This window comes from Phoenix dactylifera, chromosome 4 (assembly GCF_051530095.1).
Source record: "Phoenix dactylifera cultivar Ajwa chromosome 4, Ajwa_hap1_PhDact_Kaust_v1.1, whole genome shotgun sequence".
NCBI lineage: Eukaryota > Viridiplantae > Streptophyta > Magnoliopsida > Arecales > Arecaceae > Phoenix > Phoenix dactylifera.
The window spans coordinates 53,332,703-53,350,633 of NC_143193.1; the positions used below are offsets into that span (position 1 = coordinate 53,332,703).

Genomic DNA, 17,931 nt, shown 5'->3' on the forward strand with positions numbered 1-17,931 from the left:
TTCACTCTAAAGTTCACTTCTGATGGTTTTTTGTATTACCTTTCTAATATTAGTGACCTTAGATACATAATACTGCAAAATAATAAAAGAATTTTATCAACCGAATTAACTAACTTTCTTACAAATAGTTTGCTATTTTAAGATATTACTAGCATATAACCTGCATGATGTGCAAGATGTAGTTTTCTCTCCTTTTTGAAAAAAATTATTTTGAAAATGCATATCTATCGATATAGTGAAATAATATATTATAATAAAAAAAGATCATAATCCTACCTTTAGATAGAAAAGTATTGCATCTTGGAGGTATTTAAATGCAATATAGTGGGACCACTAGTGACCGTACTTTTATTTTTAAGTAAGATCATGATGATCAAAATATAGTTGAAATTAATAAATATTAGTATAGTCTAATGACCCCCAATGGATATGGAAAGGGTATAGTACAAATAAAAATATTTTTTTATTAATAACATCATTAATTTTGTGATTAATTTAGTAAACTAATAAAAAATTCTCTATTTAATGTGACTTAATAAGCTAATAAGCTTCTTATCGGTGATATTATTTTATTATATTTTAATATAGAATTATATTAAATAAAAGTTTTATTTATTATCCGAAATAAAGAGCTCTATTAAAAATGCTATTAATATGAGCATCCATATGACAAATGAAGAGCTATGCAATAATGGAGCCTCAATTTTAATAGATATATAAATGCCACAAAAATTAATAAAGGAGGATATGGATAGGGCATAGTACTAGTAAAAATATTTTTTTTATTAATATCATCATTTATTTCTCTATCAATTAATTGGTAATGATAATAATTCTTTTTATTTAATATTTAATAAGCTAATAAGCTTCTCATATTATATTATTATATTTAATATGTAACTGTGTTAAATGAGAGTCCTATTTATTATCCAAAATAAAGTGCTTTATTAATAATGTTACTAATAAGAACATCCATGTGGTAAATGGGGAGCTCTACAAAAGCCAAGACTCCATTTTATTAATTTCTATATTAAATTATTAATTTAGTAATGTGAATAAAAATTATTTATTTAATATGGTTAAATAAGCTAATAAGTTTCTTCTCAATAATATTTATGTTATTTTAACAAAGAACCATATTAAATAGAATTCCTATTTTTTATCCAAAATAAAAATCTCTATTAATAATGATATTAATATGCATGTCCACATGGTGAATGGAGAGTTCTACACAAGCATATCCTTCATTTTAGTATGATTTGAGAATTTTTAACAAAGAAAGAATTAGTAAAAAATAGAATATATATATATATATATATATATATATATATATATATATATATATATATATATATATATATATATATATATATATATATATATATATTGGCTTTGATACGAAGTAAGAGATTCACGAGAGTTCCATGAAAGGTCACATCCAACTTCTCATGACATTCAAGCAAAAGACCAGTCAATCCTCTGAAGAAGATATCTAGAAGGCCAATATACACACGTCTGTTATTTGCACTCATCACACAACTAACTGATGGTAGAGTAATGGCGAAGCTTAGCTAACCACTGAGTCCTTTATACTCAAGAAGGCTATGTGTCTACTACGCTCATTAATTACCATTTGATCATCGCTTAAATGTCTGTGGTCTTTTGATTGCTGAAACTCAAACTGAATTCTTACTTGAAGGCATTACAATCTCAAGCCTGAGTTGTTAAGCTTGGTGAGTTAGGCTTCTGAAATATAGTTAAATTTCTAATATTATCACGTATCCAAAAAATGATAATAAAATTAAAAAAATATATAAAAAACATTATCAATTTCTTGCAATGGTTCTCCTTTTCCTTCTAAATAATAAGAAAGTTTTAATATATACAGATACCTTTAAAACACCCAACACTGATGCAGCATTATAGTAATTATTTAGACAACATATTTTTATCTCCCGCTGCTAAATGTCTTAAGAAGATATACGATATAAAACTCTAATTAATCATAGCTTTACAAAAAAAAAAAGAAAAGAAGAAGACTGGAACAAATCAAATGATTCGAACTTGTCTCCACAGTATGCATCTCCTGTGGACCATGTCATCTTATGATAACCCGAAGGCATCTTTCACGTATCCAATGGCACAAGGTCTACCCACCACTCATATTTGATGGGATCATGAGCTTTGAAAACATCAAAAATCGCGTGTTTCAGCCTGTAACAAGTAATTAGGAAGCATCGAGGTAATCCTAAATTGGTTTTAGATTTCTTTAAAGAATGAGTGAGATGCTTACTCCAAATTTCTTGTCCTTCGTTCTCCCCCAAAATATGAAAGAAAGGTTACAGAAAATACACCATTATGTTGTGCTACTTAGCTTATTACTTCCAAAATGTCTGCCATACTCCATAAATTCACATAGTTTTCACCTACAGAAAGGCGTTTTGGAGGTGTTTGTTAGTTTACAACAAGCTAATTAAGACTAGAGTTAGTATTGGTGCTTCCTCCTCTGTGGACAACCAGTACTGGCTATTGGCTAACCTTTTTTTTTTTCTATGTTAGGGCGAGTAAGGAGCAAATAATTCAAGGTGCCTCCATGATATGCCTCTCAAATGGAAGTTGTTACATGTTTGATTTTGTCGGTATAGAAGTGAACAGTATGATCCTAAGATGGGGAAGGTGCAGCTCAAATACTTCAATCAATCACATGCAAAGTTGACCATTGTGTTTTAATATAACCCTTGTCTGTGGATACCTATCTGTCCTCTTTCCAACTTGTAACATTCCTCAAGTCATTTGTGTACCATTCATTTTTTTTTTAATTAACAGGCGATGAATTCTTGTTACTTCTTAGAAATCAATACCAAAAGCTAGAAGGGAAGCGGATCCGATTAACTGATTCCAATCCAAACCTATTTGGACTTGGACTAAACTCATGAATTGGCTTCGAATCCTGAAATCTTGATCAAATGTATTCTCAACCCGGTCGATGTGGGGGTGCTTTAAATAGATACGGATGACATAAACTTGGCTAGACCCCGATGAGCTTGTCACATATAGGCTCTGTCTGCTCATTCTTGATTTGAATTAGCATCATATCCGCATGTAATTAGGCTATTTCATTGGTCTTATGTGTGTAGATTAAGCTTGTTATTAACAAATTTCTTTTGAGGAAGTGGAGTATTAGTTGGGACTCCACTCTTGATAGCTAGGGAAAATTTTTCTGATAAAATTTCCACAGGTGTTTCTTGGATTTGAGCAGGATTAATTATGTCAGGCATCAAGAAAAATTCTGCTACGATTCAAGATGGTATAGTTTAGGACACCATTAAGGACGGTTCGGCGGCACAGCTTAGGTCTAATTATTCTTATTTTTGTTAACAGGTCAGGTCCAACTTAGAGAAAATTTCGCAAAGTTGAGAATGGACATGACTCACCAGATGGATGCAAATTTGGTCTAGTTCAGGGGTGGTCTAGTGGAGAATGTATTGTATCCATTGTATAGTCCACCAACTCATTAGCTAAACCATTGAAAGGATACAAATATGCACAACTATCATCTAATTAGAAAGAAAGGAGGTTCTTCGAGAATAGTAAAGCAGCTTACAATTTGATGATGATGCTTCAATTGATTTGCAATGTTCTTGCTCTCTGATTCATCAATTTATATAATATCGAGCTCGTAACTGCAAATAATGGATGTTATTGTCATTTGTTTAAGAGTAAGAAACACTAAAAGATATGCTAGCATCCGACAACTAGCTTTGTTCTTCGAGGTGTTTAGTTAGGGTGCATGGACTCTACATCATAGGTTCTGACCATGTGCTTGTCTTAATAACCTTAATCTAAGGATCGAGTGTCTTTTTTTATTATTTATTTTTTCAACAAAAAAACTAGAACATGGCACATATGATACACATATTATTTTTATCTTTAAATAAAAAATAAAGTAATAAATGCTAGAAGAAGGACTTGAATTTTTAACCTTATAGTTAAAATATGGCATAGGGAGAGGGTAGGGGAAGAAACACAGACCGTCAAATACATCTTATTCATTAAAGAGTCCATGTTATGTAGTAATATCGGTTAACATTTAAGCATCAATTAGAATATAGAAGAAATTATTAGGGCCATTGAGCCCAATTGCCTCATAGATTGCTAGGCTAAACTCATTACATCTCTCTCTCTCTCTCTCTCTCTCTCTATCAAATGCATTTTTTCTTTGTGTGTAAACTGTGAATGTAGTTTATGTACCTTCTCTTTCATGTTTCCATTTATTCAACAAGAATGATTTTAAATAAGCATCAAATTGTTAAATTCTCGAAGTAAATCATCCTAATTACCAATTCAGTCCTTGATCAAAGGATCAAATATAAATACGTCTAACCATAGGATGGATGATGAATTTTGGAAAACAAAATCAATTTGGTAAAACAAAATCTGAACCTTGAATTAGACTGTACCATAACTAAGGATACATATTGCATTAAGGTCAGGACGGGCGTATAAACTTTACTTGAGATAAAATTTTACTCAAATGAGTAAAACTTGAGCTTGAGTTAAAATTCTTTTTTCATAATAAAAATGAAATATGTGCATGAAATATTCTTACTCCTTCAGCCTTGGTTGTGTAATTTCAGTTCTACTTTATTGATTTCATGTGATTAGAAGGACAATTTCTAAGACAACCACTAATTGCTAGTCATACTCTAAGCAGAATTTAATTATATTTATACTATTATATATATAGTTATATACACCTAAGCTAAATGTACATACTGGGCTCAAGCCCAGTTCCTAGCCGGGCCGGCCATTCCTAGCCCAAGCTCAACCCAATCCAAGAGAACACCGACCTGATATGCGGACACTGGCGATCTGCCTCCAGGGTGGATGGATGGAAAAACGGACGGTAGATCAAGCTTTCGCTCCAAAATGTTTATGCGGAACATCTGGATCTCATATATAAAATAATTCAATTCACCTGTTGCGGCATAAGGGTATATTGGTCTTTTAATTAAGGAGGTGGCATCACTGTAATTTTACCTTTCCCTCGACTTCTAAAACCCTCTCCGAAGTCCCAAGGAGATTAGGGTTTTGGTGGAAAATGTTTCCATCTTCGAATCGCTTTCTTCTTCGAAAGGTGAGCTTTCCCGCCGCCGAATCCTAGCCCTACCCTTTGTTCTCTTTTTACGTAATTTTTTTCTTTCTTTATTTGGTTATAATATTTTCAGAAATCATGATCTTGTTGGGATTCTTGTCCTTTTTTTTTCGATTTTTTCGTCTGTTTTATTGTTAAAAGAAATTCGAAAGGTGCTATCTTGCTGTTTAAGTTGTTTTTTTTTTTAATTTGCGGATTTTCTTGGGTGTTTAGGAAAGAATGTTCGTAGTTCTGCCAAGATTGTGGTGAGATTTGTGGGAAGGTATTGGGGAATTCTTCCTTCCATGCCCTAACAAAATACTTAACTTTTAAGACAATTAGTACTCTAGGTTAACAAATATTTTCAAATACTCTTGATGGAGATATAGAAATAAAGGTACGAAAAGGTGTCACCTATGATGCAAGCGAGTTGGTATTTGGTATTGCCTTAAAGGAATAGAGAGATACATGTTCTTCAAGCATAAGATAGTCCAGCCTGATTTTTGGGGGAGAGCTGTCTAGAACGCATAAAACATATCTACATTGATTAAATATATTAGCAATGCAGGCTGGAAAGTGTGATAAAATGATATCAAATTAATGTTCATGGACTGGAATAGAAATGGTCAATATGCTTGATAATGATAGCAGCTTGACGATTATACTCGACAATGCGGATTTTAGGCGGTTAAGGTGGCATGGGTTGAGTTGCTCTTCTCGGAAGCATATTTAAAATGTCTTTGTTTTGTCTTTGGTGAAGGTTCATGCACTTAAATGAATAACCATCTTTATGAGTCTCATCTCTGAGGTGTTAAAGGGTGGAATGTTGCAAAAATAAACGTTCGTTATGCATTGAAGATGGAACACTTGCAGTTTGTGCTAGGTGGGATACCTTATCCAAGGTTGTCGAACTCGGTTCTAGTATTGACCTTTGGCAAAGCCTAGGTGGAAGACAGTTAGGGCTCTGAGGTGGTGGTTAATGACTAGATGCTAATGGGCTAAATAATAATGATATTAGGTTTGCTTGTTTGGTAAAACCTGGCTGGTGGCGTGGTTCCCTTGTATCGTTTTGGAGCAGTAGGTCTATTTCTCCCAGACCAGTCTGTGATATAGAAAGGGGTACTGGCAGAGGTGCAAAGAGATAGAAAAAGACTGCTAAGAAAAGGAACTTCAAAAATGGAGCCTGTGATAGTTTATTGCATATCATATTCTGTTTGCATATATCTACAGTTGTATTATTAGCTACATTTTATTGATTATGATAATCTTTGTATTGCAGTGTGCTATGACTTGCATATTTATGGAAAACAATACCTTTTATCTCTGTCTCTTGAATTCTGTTCTATTTCCCATCAATATCTTTAGCTCCTTACTCATTGATGATGATGTGTACTCTTTCCAAGGACAGTCAGAAACTTGGTTAATTGCAGCTGTTCTTGGATATATAGATACATACACATGCATAAGTAAATACACATCTATGTATGTTAGTTATGTCCAAACGGTCGGTATGGTTATAGTCCTTACTGAACATCTTGTCCAGTTCATTACTTGAAAATGGCATTGGTGCACTTTTTAACCATGTAATGAATTCTTGAGTGTCAAAATGTTAGTAACAAGGTTCGCAGTACCGGTGCATATTGCCTCGTATCAGGCATACCGTACCATATCGGTACCAAAGCGAGCATACTAACATTGTGCCTGTATGGTACCAGTATGCAGTCCGATACCGAGATGGCGAACGTTGATTACTAACTTACGCATCATCTATTTTCAAATGAACATCAGTCTATTATATGGTTTTTAACTTACCTTTTCCTTACCTTTTCTTTCTTTCAATTGTAGCTCCTCGAGAATGGGAGTCATTGCAGGACGCACATCAATATGCAACCCCAGAGGATCTGGGTTCATGATGTTGCATCTCGATATTTGTCAGATAAGCCCCTTTCCTGGTCTGAAGGGAGCTATGTGAAGCACCTACCTCCACTTTTTCATCCCCTAGCTGGTCTCAAGCTTCCCCCCTTCCTCCCAGACTCCTTGGAAAGATATCCAACAAAGATCACAACACTTCCAAATGGTCTAAAGATTGCTTCTGAAGATGCACCGGTAAATATATTTCCCTCCCTGTTCTGTTGGTCAGATATGTTCAACCTTCTCAGGAAAATGGGAAACATAGTCCAGCTTGGCTATATCCAATCAAATCATTTGATCTTTTTGCTAACCCTATGACCAAAGCCTAGCTTGACCTTGGTTTTAATTCTATCAACCTTTCAAGAAAAGTTTCCTTGACTTAGTTTGTATTATTACCTGGTTAAATCCATTTCAAGAAGGGGTTCAGTGATTGGGAAATTTTTTTTAATGCAAACTTTATTCATTCTTTTTACCCCCACATCATTTCTAAAGCATATATGCTTGTGTTTTTTAGTTTACAAGCGTACTGCCTTCACAAAGTTCTTGGTGTACATAAGTTTTGGTTTTAGTCCAGATATGTGGATTCTCCTAAGTTTGCCGCATGACAGGGGCCTGCTGCTTGTTTAGGGATATATGTTGATTCAGGTTCTATATATGAAACTGAGGAATCGATTGGTGTTACCCATCTTTTGGAAAGATTGGCATTTAAAAGCACAAAAAATCGTAGCCACATGTGCATTGTGCATGATGTGGAGGTGACAGGAGGCAATGTGGGCGCATCTGCCTCACGTGAGCAGATGGGGTACAGTTATGACACTTTAAAGGCCTACCTGCAGGGGGCAGTTGAGTTACTCATTGACTGTGTTAGGAACCCTCTGTTTCTTGATAGCGAGGTAGAAGAGCAGGTCAGTATGATATTGGTATGCTTTGTTTGTCATGTCTGTTTCCTTGGTTCTGCATGATCTTGTTTTGGCCTTTTTCATTTGATTTGCAGTTGACTAAAGTTAATGGCGAAATAGGAGAAATCGCAAAGGATCCTCCGCAGTTTCTTCTGGAATCACTTCACCTTGCTGGTTATTCTGGTGCACTAGGAAACCCGTTAATGGCCCCTGAGGCAGCTTTAAAGAGAATCAATGGATCTATTATTGGGAAGTTTTATTACGTAAGCCTTTTCAGAGCCTCTTTGAAGCTAGTCAAGTTAATTCATTAAACCGCAATACCAAAACAGCTATACAGATGTGATCATGTGTACAAGTAATCGAAGATTATTCATTGGACAGGAAAACTATACTGCCGATCGCATGGTTTTGGCAGCATTTGGGGTGGATCATGAGCACTTGTTATCTATTGCAGAACCTCTGTTGCATGACTTACCAAAAGGACTTCCAGTGGAGGTGCCAAAGTCTACCTATACTGGTGGTGATTTTAGGCAGAAAGTAGACTCGGAGGTAATAGAACTTTCTGCTTATGCTGTGTTTTTTCCTTCCTCCCGCTCCCTCCCCCTCTTGTTTACTTTTAGACCTCTCTGATCTGCCTTCTCGTTGTAGTAGAAGACTCATGTGGCATTAGCTTTCGAAGTTCCAGGGGGCTGGCATCAAGACAAAGATGCAACAGTCCTGACTGTTCTGCAGGTATTGAAATGATTAAGATGGAGATGATCATGTTTTTTTGGCATCATTGAAGAAGCTCCAATGCCTTCTACTTTCTTTTTCCCCCCTTAACTTATGTGAATAACAATAATCTGTATCAGACTTTGATGGGTGGTGGTGGTTCATTCTCTGCTGGTGGTCCAGGGAAGGGAATGCATTCTCGGCTTTGTGAGTGCTAATGTTTTAACTCATTACACCTTCTCACTCAGCTGTTATTTATTTATTGCATCGATTAGATGAAATTAAGATGATAAATCAGCAGCCTATCTTGATGAATGAAGTGAGATAGTTCTGGTTGTCAGGAATTGTGATAGAGTCCAGCCAAAACTAATTTTGCTGCAGTCACAATATATGGATAATTTTATGAGGAATGATATGTTAATTGGAAAGCCACATGGTTGTTTAGTTATGCTTAAAGGAAGTACTGACTTCCGCTAATCTAGTCTACTATCATGTCTCTTGCTGTTACTTTCACATAAGCTGTTATATGGTCAATTTGTTTGTGGTATGTCGAATGTTGAATTTAGTACAATGCAAATGAATAAAAGCATATTGTCACTAATGCAGATCTTCGGGTCTTAAATCAGTACCAGCAAGTCCAATCCTTTTCAGCATTCAGTAGTATTTATAATGACTCTGGCTTGTTTGGCATCCATTCAACTACGGTAAGCTCTTTCTTGCAGATTCATATATAATTTTTCTGTTATGTGACAGTGAAATCAACTTTCATAAAAAAGGCTACGCTTGCTACTGTTTTCTTCTGTCCAGTGCTTTGTCTCTTCTGCTGTGTATGCTGTAATGCTTGTGGTGGATGAAGTGGCTATTTGATGAGAGGACGGTGACAGTCACCCCTGTTAATGTAATGATGATGACGGGACTGGATAAAATCAAGAGAATAGATAGGAAGAGGGTGAAAGATAATCTAATGAAAATTTAACTTGCTATTTGAATAAATTATGTTTTCCTTATCAAAATGCCTACACTATATTCCAACAACATGTCCAATTGTCCATTCTGTTTTCAATTTGAAGTGCATGATTTTCTATCAAAAATCCCTCTTTTATCATCTCTCTTTAATCTCTTCAATGTTTTAAAAGTCTGTTGAGTATGCGAGTGGCCAAGAAGTCCAATGCTTAGGTAGATGCTTAGTCGGATAGTATAAACAAATATTAAAATAGTAAAATCAATGTCTATAAATATATTAAAATAATTATATTTGAAGTAAAATAAAAGTTTTTTGAGTGTAGAAAGGTAAATGGGCGAAAGATTTTGATGTTTACTTCATGGCTTATTCTATTGGTTTGACATGTCAATTAAATAAAAAAATTGGCTTTTTTTTTGCCTGTATACCCTCTTAAATATACAAAATCATATGAATATCCTCACAAAGTTGCTATTTTCATTTATACCCTTATAAAATACCTTTTTTTTGCATGTATTCCCTTGATGTGATTGTTTTGTCGATGAATTTAGTTAAGCATCTATTTAAATTAAAAATTAATCAGAATTGTGAATTAACCTTTAATGGGTAATAGGTCCCAACCTGTCTCATTTTGTGTGTATGCCCTCGTAAATATATGGAATTGCATGAATATCCTAGCAAAGTTGCTATTTGCACGTATACTGTTATAAAATACTCTTAACATCACAGTTCTATCTATAACTTTAGTTAAATTAATATTTATTTAACATAAAAATTAATTAGAATTGTGAATTGATCTTTTTATCTCTGTCGTGGTTAACAAGTCTGACTCATCTTCTAGGGTCAAAAATTTATCCAAATGCTAGCTCGTCTCTCTTTCTTGCCCCCTCTCTATTAGTGCACTAGTCATCACCTATTGCTACTAGAACAAGAAATCTAGTAAATGGAAAAGCGTCGGAGTCTTTGGGCACAAGAATCTACATTTTTAAGGTCAGAAGTCTCCTATATAACATCAAAAACCTATCAAGCTCGACTTGTAGACAAAGAGGCCTTGACTTACCCTCATCCCGCATTAGTCAAATCTCTCTTTCTTTGATTTGAAACTCTAACCCAAATCCCTTAAGCCCTCAAATCTGCTTCCTCATCGGCAAGCCTCTGATTCTTTAGTAGTGGGCAAACCTAAAATTGAGAACTAGACTAGAGTACAACCAATTCAATCATAATAGTAAGGGTTTCTTAATGTGTATATCTTTTATAAATATTTGAAATTGCATAAATAGCCTCACCATTTCATTATTTGCATGCATACCGTCCAAATTATTTTTTAATGAATGCGTATACCCTCAAAAGTTTATTATCTGCATGTATGCGGTTATAAATTATTCCTTTTGCACATCTATATGTTAAGGGTATTCCAGTTATTTCAAGTTTAAACAGCTCATTTCTTCATGATGTTAGATGAGGATATCCATGCGACAAAAACATTTTATAAGGGCATGCATGCAAATAACAACCTTGCGAGGGGATTCACGTGATTTTGTCTACATGAGAGGGTATACACGCATAAAAGCCTAAATTTTTTTCAATGATCAAAGTTTCAGTACAAATTGTGTAAATATTTTTCATCCATTTCACTAAAAAGAATGGATAATATTCAAGCAAGCTAATCCAATAAGTAATTCTACCAAGAATAACCGATAAATATAAAAGAAAAGCAGCTAATCAAGAATTAAGGAAACTTGTAGTGTATCTAAGTGAAATGTTTGCGGACCACTGAGGATAGCATAAAATATTGCAATATTATCTTCTTGACATTCTTTGAATCTCAAATTGCCCTGGTTAATCCACAGCCTAGTTCGAACATATGGTCATAGCTGACCCAAGCTGCGCTGCCTAGGCCTTAGTTGGACTGCTTGGGCACCCAATAAGTGGCTAGATCTCTAAGAGCGGCCTAGGTGGTTGGCCACTGAATAGGGCAGCTCGGGATGGGGGAGGGGATCCAGTTGGCTGCATCTTTTGAGTGGTAAATCATCGAAGCTAGACATATAGACCTACTACAGCTTTATGAATCCTCCATTCTTATTGGCATTCGCTTTAACAAAGCAATCAAATATTTCTCATAGAAATTTGATTATTGTTAAAGCTAGATGCAATGTGTGACAACCATAAAAGGGACAAGAAGTGAAGCATCAGACTTGTTTCACTAATAAGATCTTTTGCTGATTATGAGCTGTTTCCTTGTATTGTTAAAATCTGTTGTGCTAAATGTCTCGGTGAGGTTGTGTTGTTTCTTGCATGTTGTATTGATCTATTAGCATTGAAGTAGGAATATTAAACAAGTCATTAGCTTTCTTCTTAACCAAAGTCTCAAATGTTCTTTAATGATCTTCTGATGCAGGGATCAGACTTCGTGGCTAAAGCAGTTGACATTGCAGCTAATGAATTGCTAGCAGTTGCAACCCCCGGCCAGGGTACATTACCATTCATAGCAACTTTTATCTTCAGAGAAAATTTAAATTGCATGTGTGGAATGACTCGTTCTACATCTATCTCGTAACATGATTTCCAGTTACTGAGGTTGAACTGCGTCGTGCCAAAAATGCCACAAAGTCAGCTGTTTTGATGAACCTGGAATCCAGAGTAACCAGAAACTTGATTCATCAATGCTTAAATTTCTGCTGTATTTAGTTTTATGAAGTTCATGCAAGTTCCTCTATGTCCTTCACAGGCAATTGTTACAGAGGACATTGGAAGGCAAATTTTGACTTACGGGTGCCGGTAATTTACTGATTTACAGAGTGCGGTTGTCCACGTGTTGTGGAAGAACTTCAAATTTCAAATTAGCTCATTTTGCGCATGTTTTGATTGTTATACAGGAAACCTGTGGAGCATTTTCTGCAATGCTTAGACGAACTGACTCTTGATGATCTCACAATAATGGCCCAAAAGATTGTATCTTCACCCCTCACCATGGCATCTTTGGGAGATGGTTAGTTTTCTCCTCTTCCTTTTTCATCTATTTCTTGGTCCACTAACTTTCAGCTAAGTTGAAAGTGAACATCTGACTTGCATCATGTTCTGGCCGTGCAGTTGATTGTGTTCCTAGTTATGATTCGGTCAGTCGGAGATTTCATGCACCAATCTGATGCAAAATGATAAATGCTCAGACTCGACAGTATGAAAAATTGTTAGTGGAAGTCAATGAAACTGGGGTCGGCATATTTTCATGTCTTTTATGATCATCTTTATCACCTGTTGGTTCCAATGTACCTTATCTTGGACTTCCCAATCAACAGGGCGTAGATGTGCTGAACATTGAAATATCGATACATGAATATGTCTTAGTATCATTCTTGATATTAACGCCTAAACAGCTTAGAATTTTCCTTATTTTCCCCATTCATCCCCCACACCCCAGGATTATATTGGTGATACACAGTAATGATATCCTGCATGTTGTCAATATATGTATGTCATCCAATCACCAAAATATCCATTTCTTTTATTATGCTATTTTGAATTTTTTTATTTGCCATATCTTAAGGTCACAGTCGTGGTCATGGTATTTAACAAAAAGTACATATTGGATTATGTTGCACGTTAGTGTGTTGTGGGAGGGTGGGCTTTAGCAAAATGGTAAGATTGGTTCATTATAATCTGGAAGCTATAGGTTTCAAATATCCAAACATTCTCTCTATGGGGAGATTAGGGTTGAGTATATTTGACATCTCTCACTTCCTCAGCATCAGATAAAGGCTAAGTTCCCAGGGAGAGTTGGGGAATTAAGTTTTCTAATCGAGTCCAGCGGCTAGCCTGATACATTAATCATATAATGGGAAGGCATGATTTATGAGAGGTATTCTTACACGGTTATCAGGTTTTCTGCATATTGCTCCGTCTGCGAGGTGGCAAAATTTCAATCGGCGCCTGCAATGGGTTCAAGGTGGACGTGCTAACTAATTGGGATAGCCTCCAGGGGTTTACTGAAAGCGTCTAACTAATTGGAAAGTGCTCTGGCGACGCTAGTGCTTTAATATTTGTGCCTTCTCTTGTCCATTTTGTCGAACACATTCCTTGTAGATGGTATGGGTGAACAAGGAGGCGACACAATGGAGGGCTCTTTGGGTGATGGAAGTCGTGCCCCAACGAGAAAGGCCGGGCGTGGGCGAAGGTGACATTGAGGTGACCAAAGGCACTGACATGGATGAGCCGCAGGATCCTTTGAAACTGGCAATCAAGGGATGCTTGGGAGTTGCGGAGCAAAATGAGCTCTGAAACTACCTTGGTGTGCTGCTAACTGGGCATAGAATCTGGAGAGCCGATTGTATGATAGTCGTGCAAGGGTGTGGGAGCGCCTGGAGGGGTGGCAATTTAGATCCCTGTCGATGATGGGTAGAGTGACTTTGATCAGATCCGTCCTCAGTTCCATGCCTGTTTACCTCCTCTCTGACACAATACCGCCGAAGACCCTACTGGCATAGCTTGAGCAGATATTTAAGAAATTCATGTGGGGATCTTATAGTGGTCAGGGTGGGGTGTACCTGGTGGCTTGGGGTTCGGTCTGTCAGCCTCTTCGTGATGGAGGTTTGGGTATTTATTCTATCACTATTTGTCAGAAGAGAGACTATGATTGCTAGACATGCTGTGAGGTTCTCGCTTGAGCCAGAGAGCCTCTGGAGCTCGGTGATGAAGGACAAGTATGGCTCGTTGACCCTTGATGCTGGTACACGGGCTAGTTGGAGTTGCTCGTTCATCTAGCGAGAGGTTTGCGCCCATGCACCGGAGGTCTCCTCCTGCATTAGATGGTTGATTGGTGATGGCAGATTAGTGGATGTGATGGATGATGCCTGGCTCTCTGACGTTCCTTGGAGGAGGTGGCCAACTATGGTTTGCACTGTTACGGTGACTAGTTTGAGAATCTATGATCTGCTTTAGTCTGAGGAGAGGAGGTGGAATATGGAGCTCGTGCCCCGTCTCTTCGGTGAGAGATGGCTAAAAGGGTGTTCTCTATAGCGATTCCTTCCCATGGTAGCCCTAACATGGGAGTCTAGAGGTACTCTTGCAGTCCAAAGGTGAAAGCGAGGGACCTCTACAACATGTACAAGACGATGCACCTTGGAGGTCAGATAGGGCGTGGATTTGGAGACTTGGTGTTCACCCTAGGGTTAGCTTTTTCATTTGGAAGGTGGCTTGGGGTCGCCTTCCCACCAGGAGGTATTGAGGGATTGAGGGATGACCATCCTCCGACCTGCCCTTTTTGTGATGATGTAGTGCAGACTGTGGATCACGTTCTTTTTCGTTGTCAGAGGGAGCTTCATGTGTCAAGACTCACTGGCCAACCCATGGGCTTCCTCCAGTCAGCTATTCTAGCCCTGACCTTCCTCGAGTCTTTGCAGGGCAGTATCAGCAGTATGCGGTCCAGACAGTGGGGCGCCAAGGCCTCTTATATTGCCTACCACATCTGGCCAACTAGAAATGCCTATATCTTTGAAGGCATTAGACAATCAGCTAGGCTCGTGTTGGAGAGAGCCATGACTTAGGCGACTGAGGTTCTTCATCATACCTTTGTTGGAGTGACGACTGCAGCTAGAGACACCTGAGACCCTTACTCTTGCAACGATCCGGTTAGTTTTCTTTACAAGGGAGCTCTCCTCCCTTCGAGTTTTCTCAAAGTCAACTTTGATGGTAGTAGGGCCGGCTTTGTGATCCGAGGTTTGGGCTTCATGCTGCTGGCAGCAGGCGGATCTACGATTTTTGATACCTTGATTTCTCGTGCGGAATTTAGAGCAACCTGGACAGACATTATCTATGTTATGTAGTTGAGGGTACGCAACCACTATAGTTGGTTGGATCCAGAGCTGGGCAGAGGTTGCGGTCTCACGCTCGCTTTTGGTCAACATTTGGAGTAGCTTGAGGGAGTGGACTTCTTTTGTAGACCGGCACACCTATCGCGAGGCGAATGGTGCGGCGGATTGGGCCACCTCTATGCGACGGAACAGTCGGAAAAGATTTTATAGACCACTTCGTCGGTTCTCCCAATCGCGCTTTATGACATTTTATTTTTAATTTTTTTTGGATATATTCATATTAGATTTATAAAATCGGTATGTCCCATTAAATAAAAAATCCGCATTCTATTTTATCTTTATAGTCCTTTATTAATTAAAGGCGTGAAAGGTGTGCTACGAGCACAGTTTGCTCACATGCAGTCATGCGTTTGGGTTTCACCTTAGTTTTTTTTTTTTTCCGGTACATACGTGGGGAGTAGGCGCATTGAACGTAATCTGGAGCCTATTGGACTGGATACCAGCACATTCAAACTATAATCGTAAGCGGAGTAGCATCATGTTAAGAGGATTTGGTATTCATCTTTTATGCTCCAAAGAAAAATAACGGCAAATATGAAAAGTAGACAAGTAGTAAATTATCAAAGACATCTTTTGAAATATTTCTCGCTTTGCGCGTGGATATGCGTAGTCATCGCCAATCTGGGATGGGATGAACAGCGGTATACCATATTCTTACGCTAACTTCCTATTATAATCAAATGAACTAATAATAACACTAATTTAATATCTCAGCTGACCTCACTAATTTAATGTCTCATATGATCTCCAATCCGTAAAGCACGCCCGCGTGCTTCTCCCCGCCGTCTTGTTCGAAGTATATCTCTCTCAACCTCCGGAACGCCTCCCACGTGAGCAGGCTATCCGACCCCGCCTGGTGGCAACTCCCCGCCGGCCGATCCACCTTCAAGATGCTCGCTACCTGATCCAACCCTCCGTACAGGCTATCGCAGTATCTCATCATGTGCTTGATGTCGAACACCCTATCCCCGAAGAAAACCCTAACCACCCGGAGAAAATCCTCCAACCTCGCCGGCAGATAGGAGCCGGTTAGGGTTTTGATCAGGTACCCGAAGTCGTACGCGCTGTGGAAGCTCACCCAGCACACCTCTCCGTTCCGGACGAGCCCGGACGAGACGAAGAGCTCGGCGAAGCGGCGGGAATCGATCCCCCGGGCGCGGATCTCGTCGAAGTCGATGCCGTGGGACCGGAGGAGCTCTATGGACTCCGGGGCGTGGCGGTCGCGGCGGAGGTCGAAGTCGCGGAAGTTGAACTCCCAGACGACACGGTCGGCGCCGGCGACGGAGTCGGAGAGGGTGAGGCCCAGCTGGATGAGCTGGAGGGCGTCCACGTTGATCTTGAGGAGGGCGTAGCGCTCGTCGGGGGAAAGGACGAACGGGTGCTTCGCCGACCGGTAGACCACGCCGGGGAACTCCGTGTCGAGGGCGGCGTACGGGAACCGCCGAGCAGCCGACCGGATCAGGGTGAACTCACGGTCGAGATTGTCGGCCCACACGGACCGGATACGGACCGGCGGTTTCGAGCCCATCGTCGCCGTGGCCGTGGCCACCGGTGGTCGGGAGAGGCGTCGTCCTCCTCCTCCTCCCATGGCGTCGTCGCCGCCTCTCTTCTGATGGAATCTTTGGGAATAAGACGAGAGAACTGTTGAGGCGTTTGGGTGTTTATATAGATGGAGGCCGGCCGCCGCCTTTGATCTTCTGGGCGAGCCCCGGGGAATCATGCGGTCCCCGTGCTCGCGCAGCGGCATTGGGATTCGTGCAGGCCGGGATATTTTGGAGTCCTTCTGGGAGAAGGAATAAGGGGCGGAATATCTTTATTCTTCCATTGGAACTAGGATTCATCTCCGGGCATTGAAGGACACCGTGTCTAGGTGGGATTAATATAGAAGGTCTCTCCATAGGCTGAGTACAATATATTGCAGTAACGGGTATAACGGGTATTTTGTTTTTCTTTGTGTAAATATGAAACTTTTCTTCTTTCCAAGCTTTAGAATAACAATACATCCTATTTCTCGTTAACTATAATAGTGTGCAATGAATGTTTGTACATAGAGGCATAATTATTTAGTGATGTTCAATAAAACAAAATCTTTTTTTTTTCTTAAAGTTTGTTTGCTTGCCTACTATCATGAATTCTGCCACTTATATAGTCATGAGAGGAAAATTCTGCCAAAAGGTGATAAATATAGTTTCAACATAAATAATTTGCAAAACCTTATATATTTTCTTAAGATGGAATCACATATGTTATAAGCAACCCTTTTTATTTTTCAAAGTTAATGTCAGCAGTCGTGGTAAGATAAGAGGATGTGAGTGCTAGTGTTATTGGGAATGATTGAGCATAAAATATCTATAGGCGGCTTCTTTTCTAAGTCCATCAAATCTCAAGACTCAATTCTGAACAAATGGGGAGAACTACCAAGCTAAAGTAAGGCATAGAAATTCCCCA

At 38.6% G+C, this 17,931-nt stretch overlaps 1 protein-coding gene and 1 pseudogene across 4 annotated transcripts; one reads left to right on the forward strand and one right to left on the reverse strand.

Annotated features, from left to right (window-relative positions):
- Positions 1–4,990: 4,990 nt before the first annotated feature.
- On the forward strand, positions 4,991–12,987 carry LOC103714267 (mitochondrial-processing peptidase subunit alpha-like). Of its 3 annotated transcripts, none has more exons than XM_039133277.3 (13): positions 4,991–5,137; positions 6,980–7,240; positions 7,654–7,950; positions 8,040–8,207; positions 8,326–8,493; positions 8,596–8,676; positions 8,796–8,862; positions 9,262–9,359; positions 12,015–12,087; positions 12,186–12,256; positions 12,345–12,394; positions 12,493–12,605; positions 12,707–12,987. In XM_039133277.3, the coding sequence occupies exons 1-13, from the start codon at positions 5,102–5,104 to the stop codon at positions 12,760–12,762; spliced, it is 1,539 nt and encodes a 512-aa protein (XP_038989205.2). In that variant the 5' UTR covers positions 4,991–5,101; the 3' UTR covers positions 12,763–12,987. The 3 variants fall into 3 exon arrangements, with proteins under 3 accessions (XP_038989205.2, XP_038989206.2, XP_088576723.2); XM_088720597.2 differs by having other exon boundaries at positions 5,086–5,137; positions 7,673–7,950; XM_039133278.3 differs by lacking the exon at positions 6,980–7,240 and having other exon boundaries at positions 5,054–5,137.
- A 3,019-nt stretch (positions 12,988–16,006) lies between these two features.
- On the reverse strand, positions 16,007–17,369 carry LOC103714266 (putative CCR4-associated factor 1 homolog 11 pseudogene; annotated as a pseudogene). The gene has a single exon (XR_015977442.2). The product of XR_015977442.2 is annotated as a putative CCR4-associated factor 1 homolog 11 pseudogene (transcript).
- Positions 17,370–17,931: the final 562 nt, after the last annotated feature.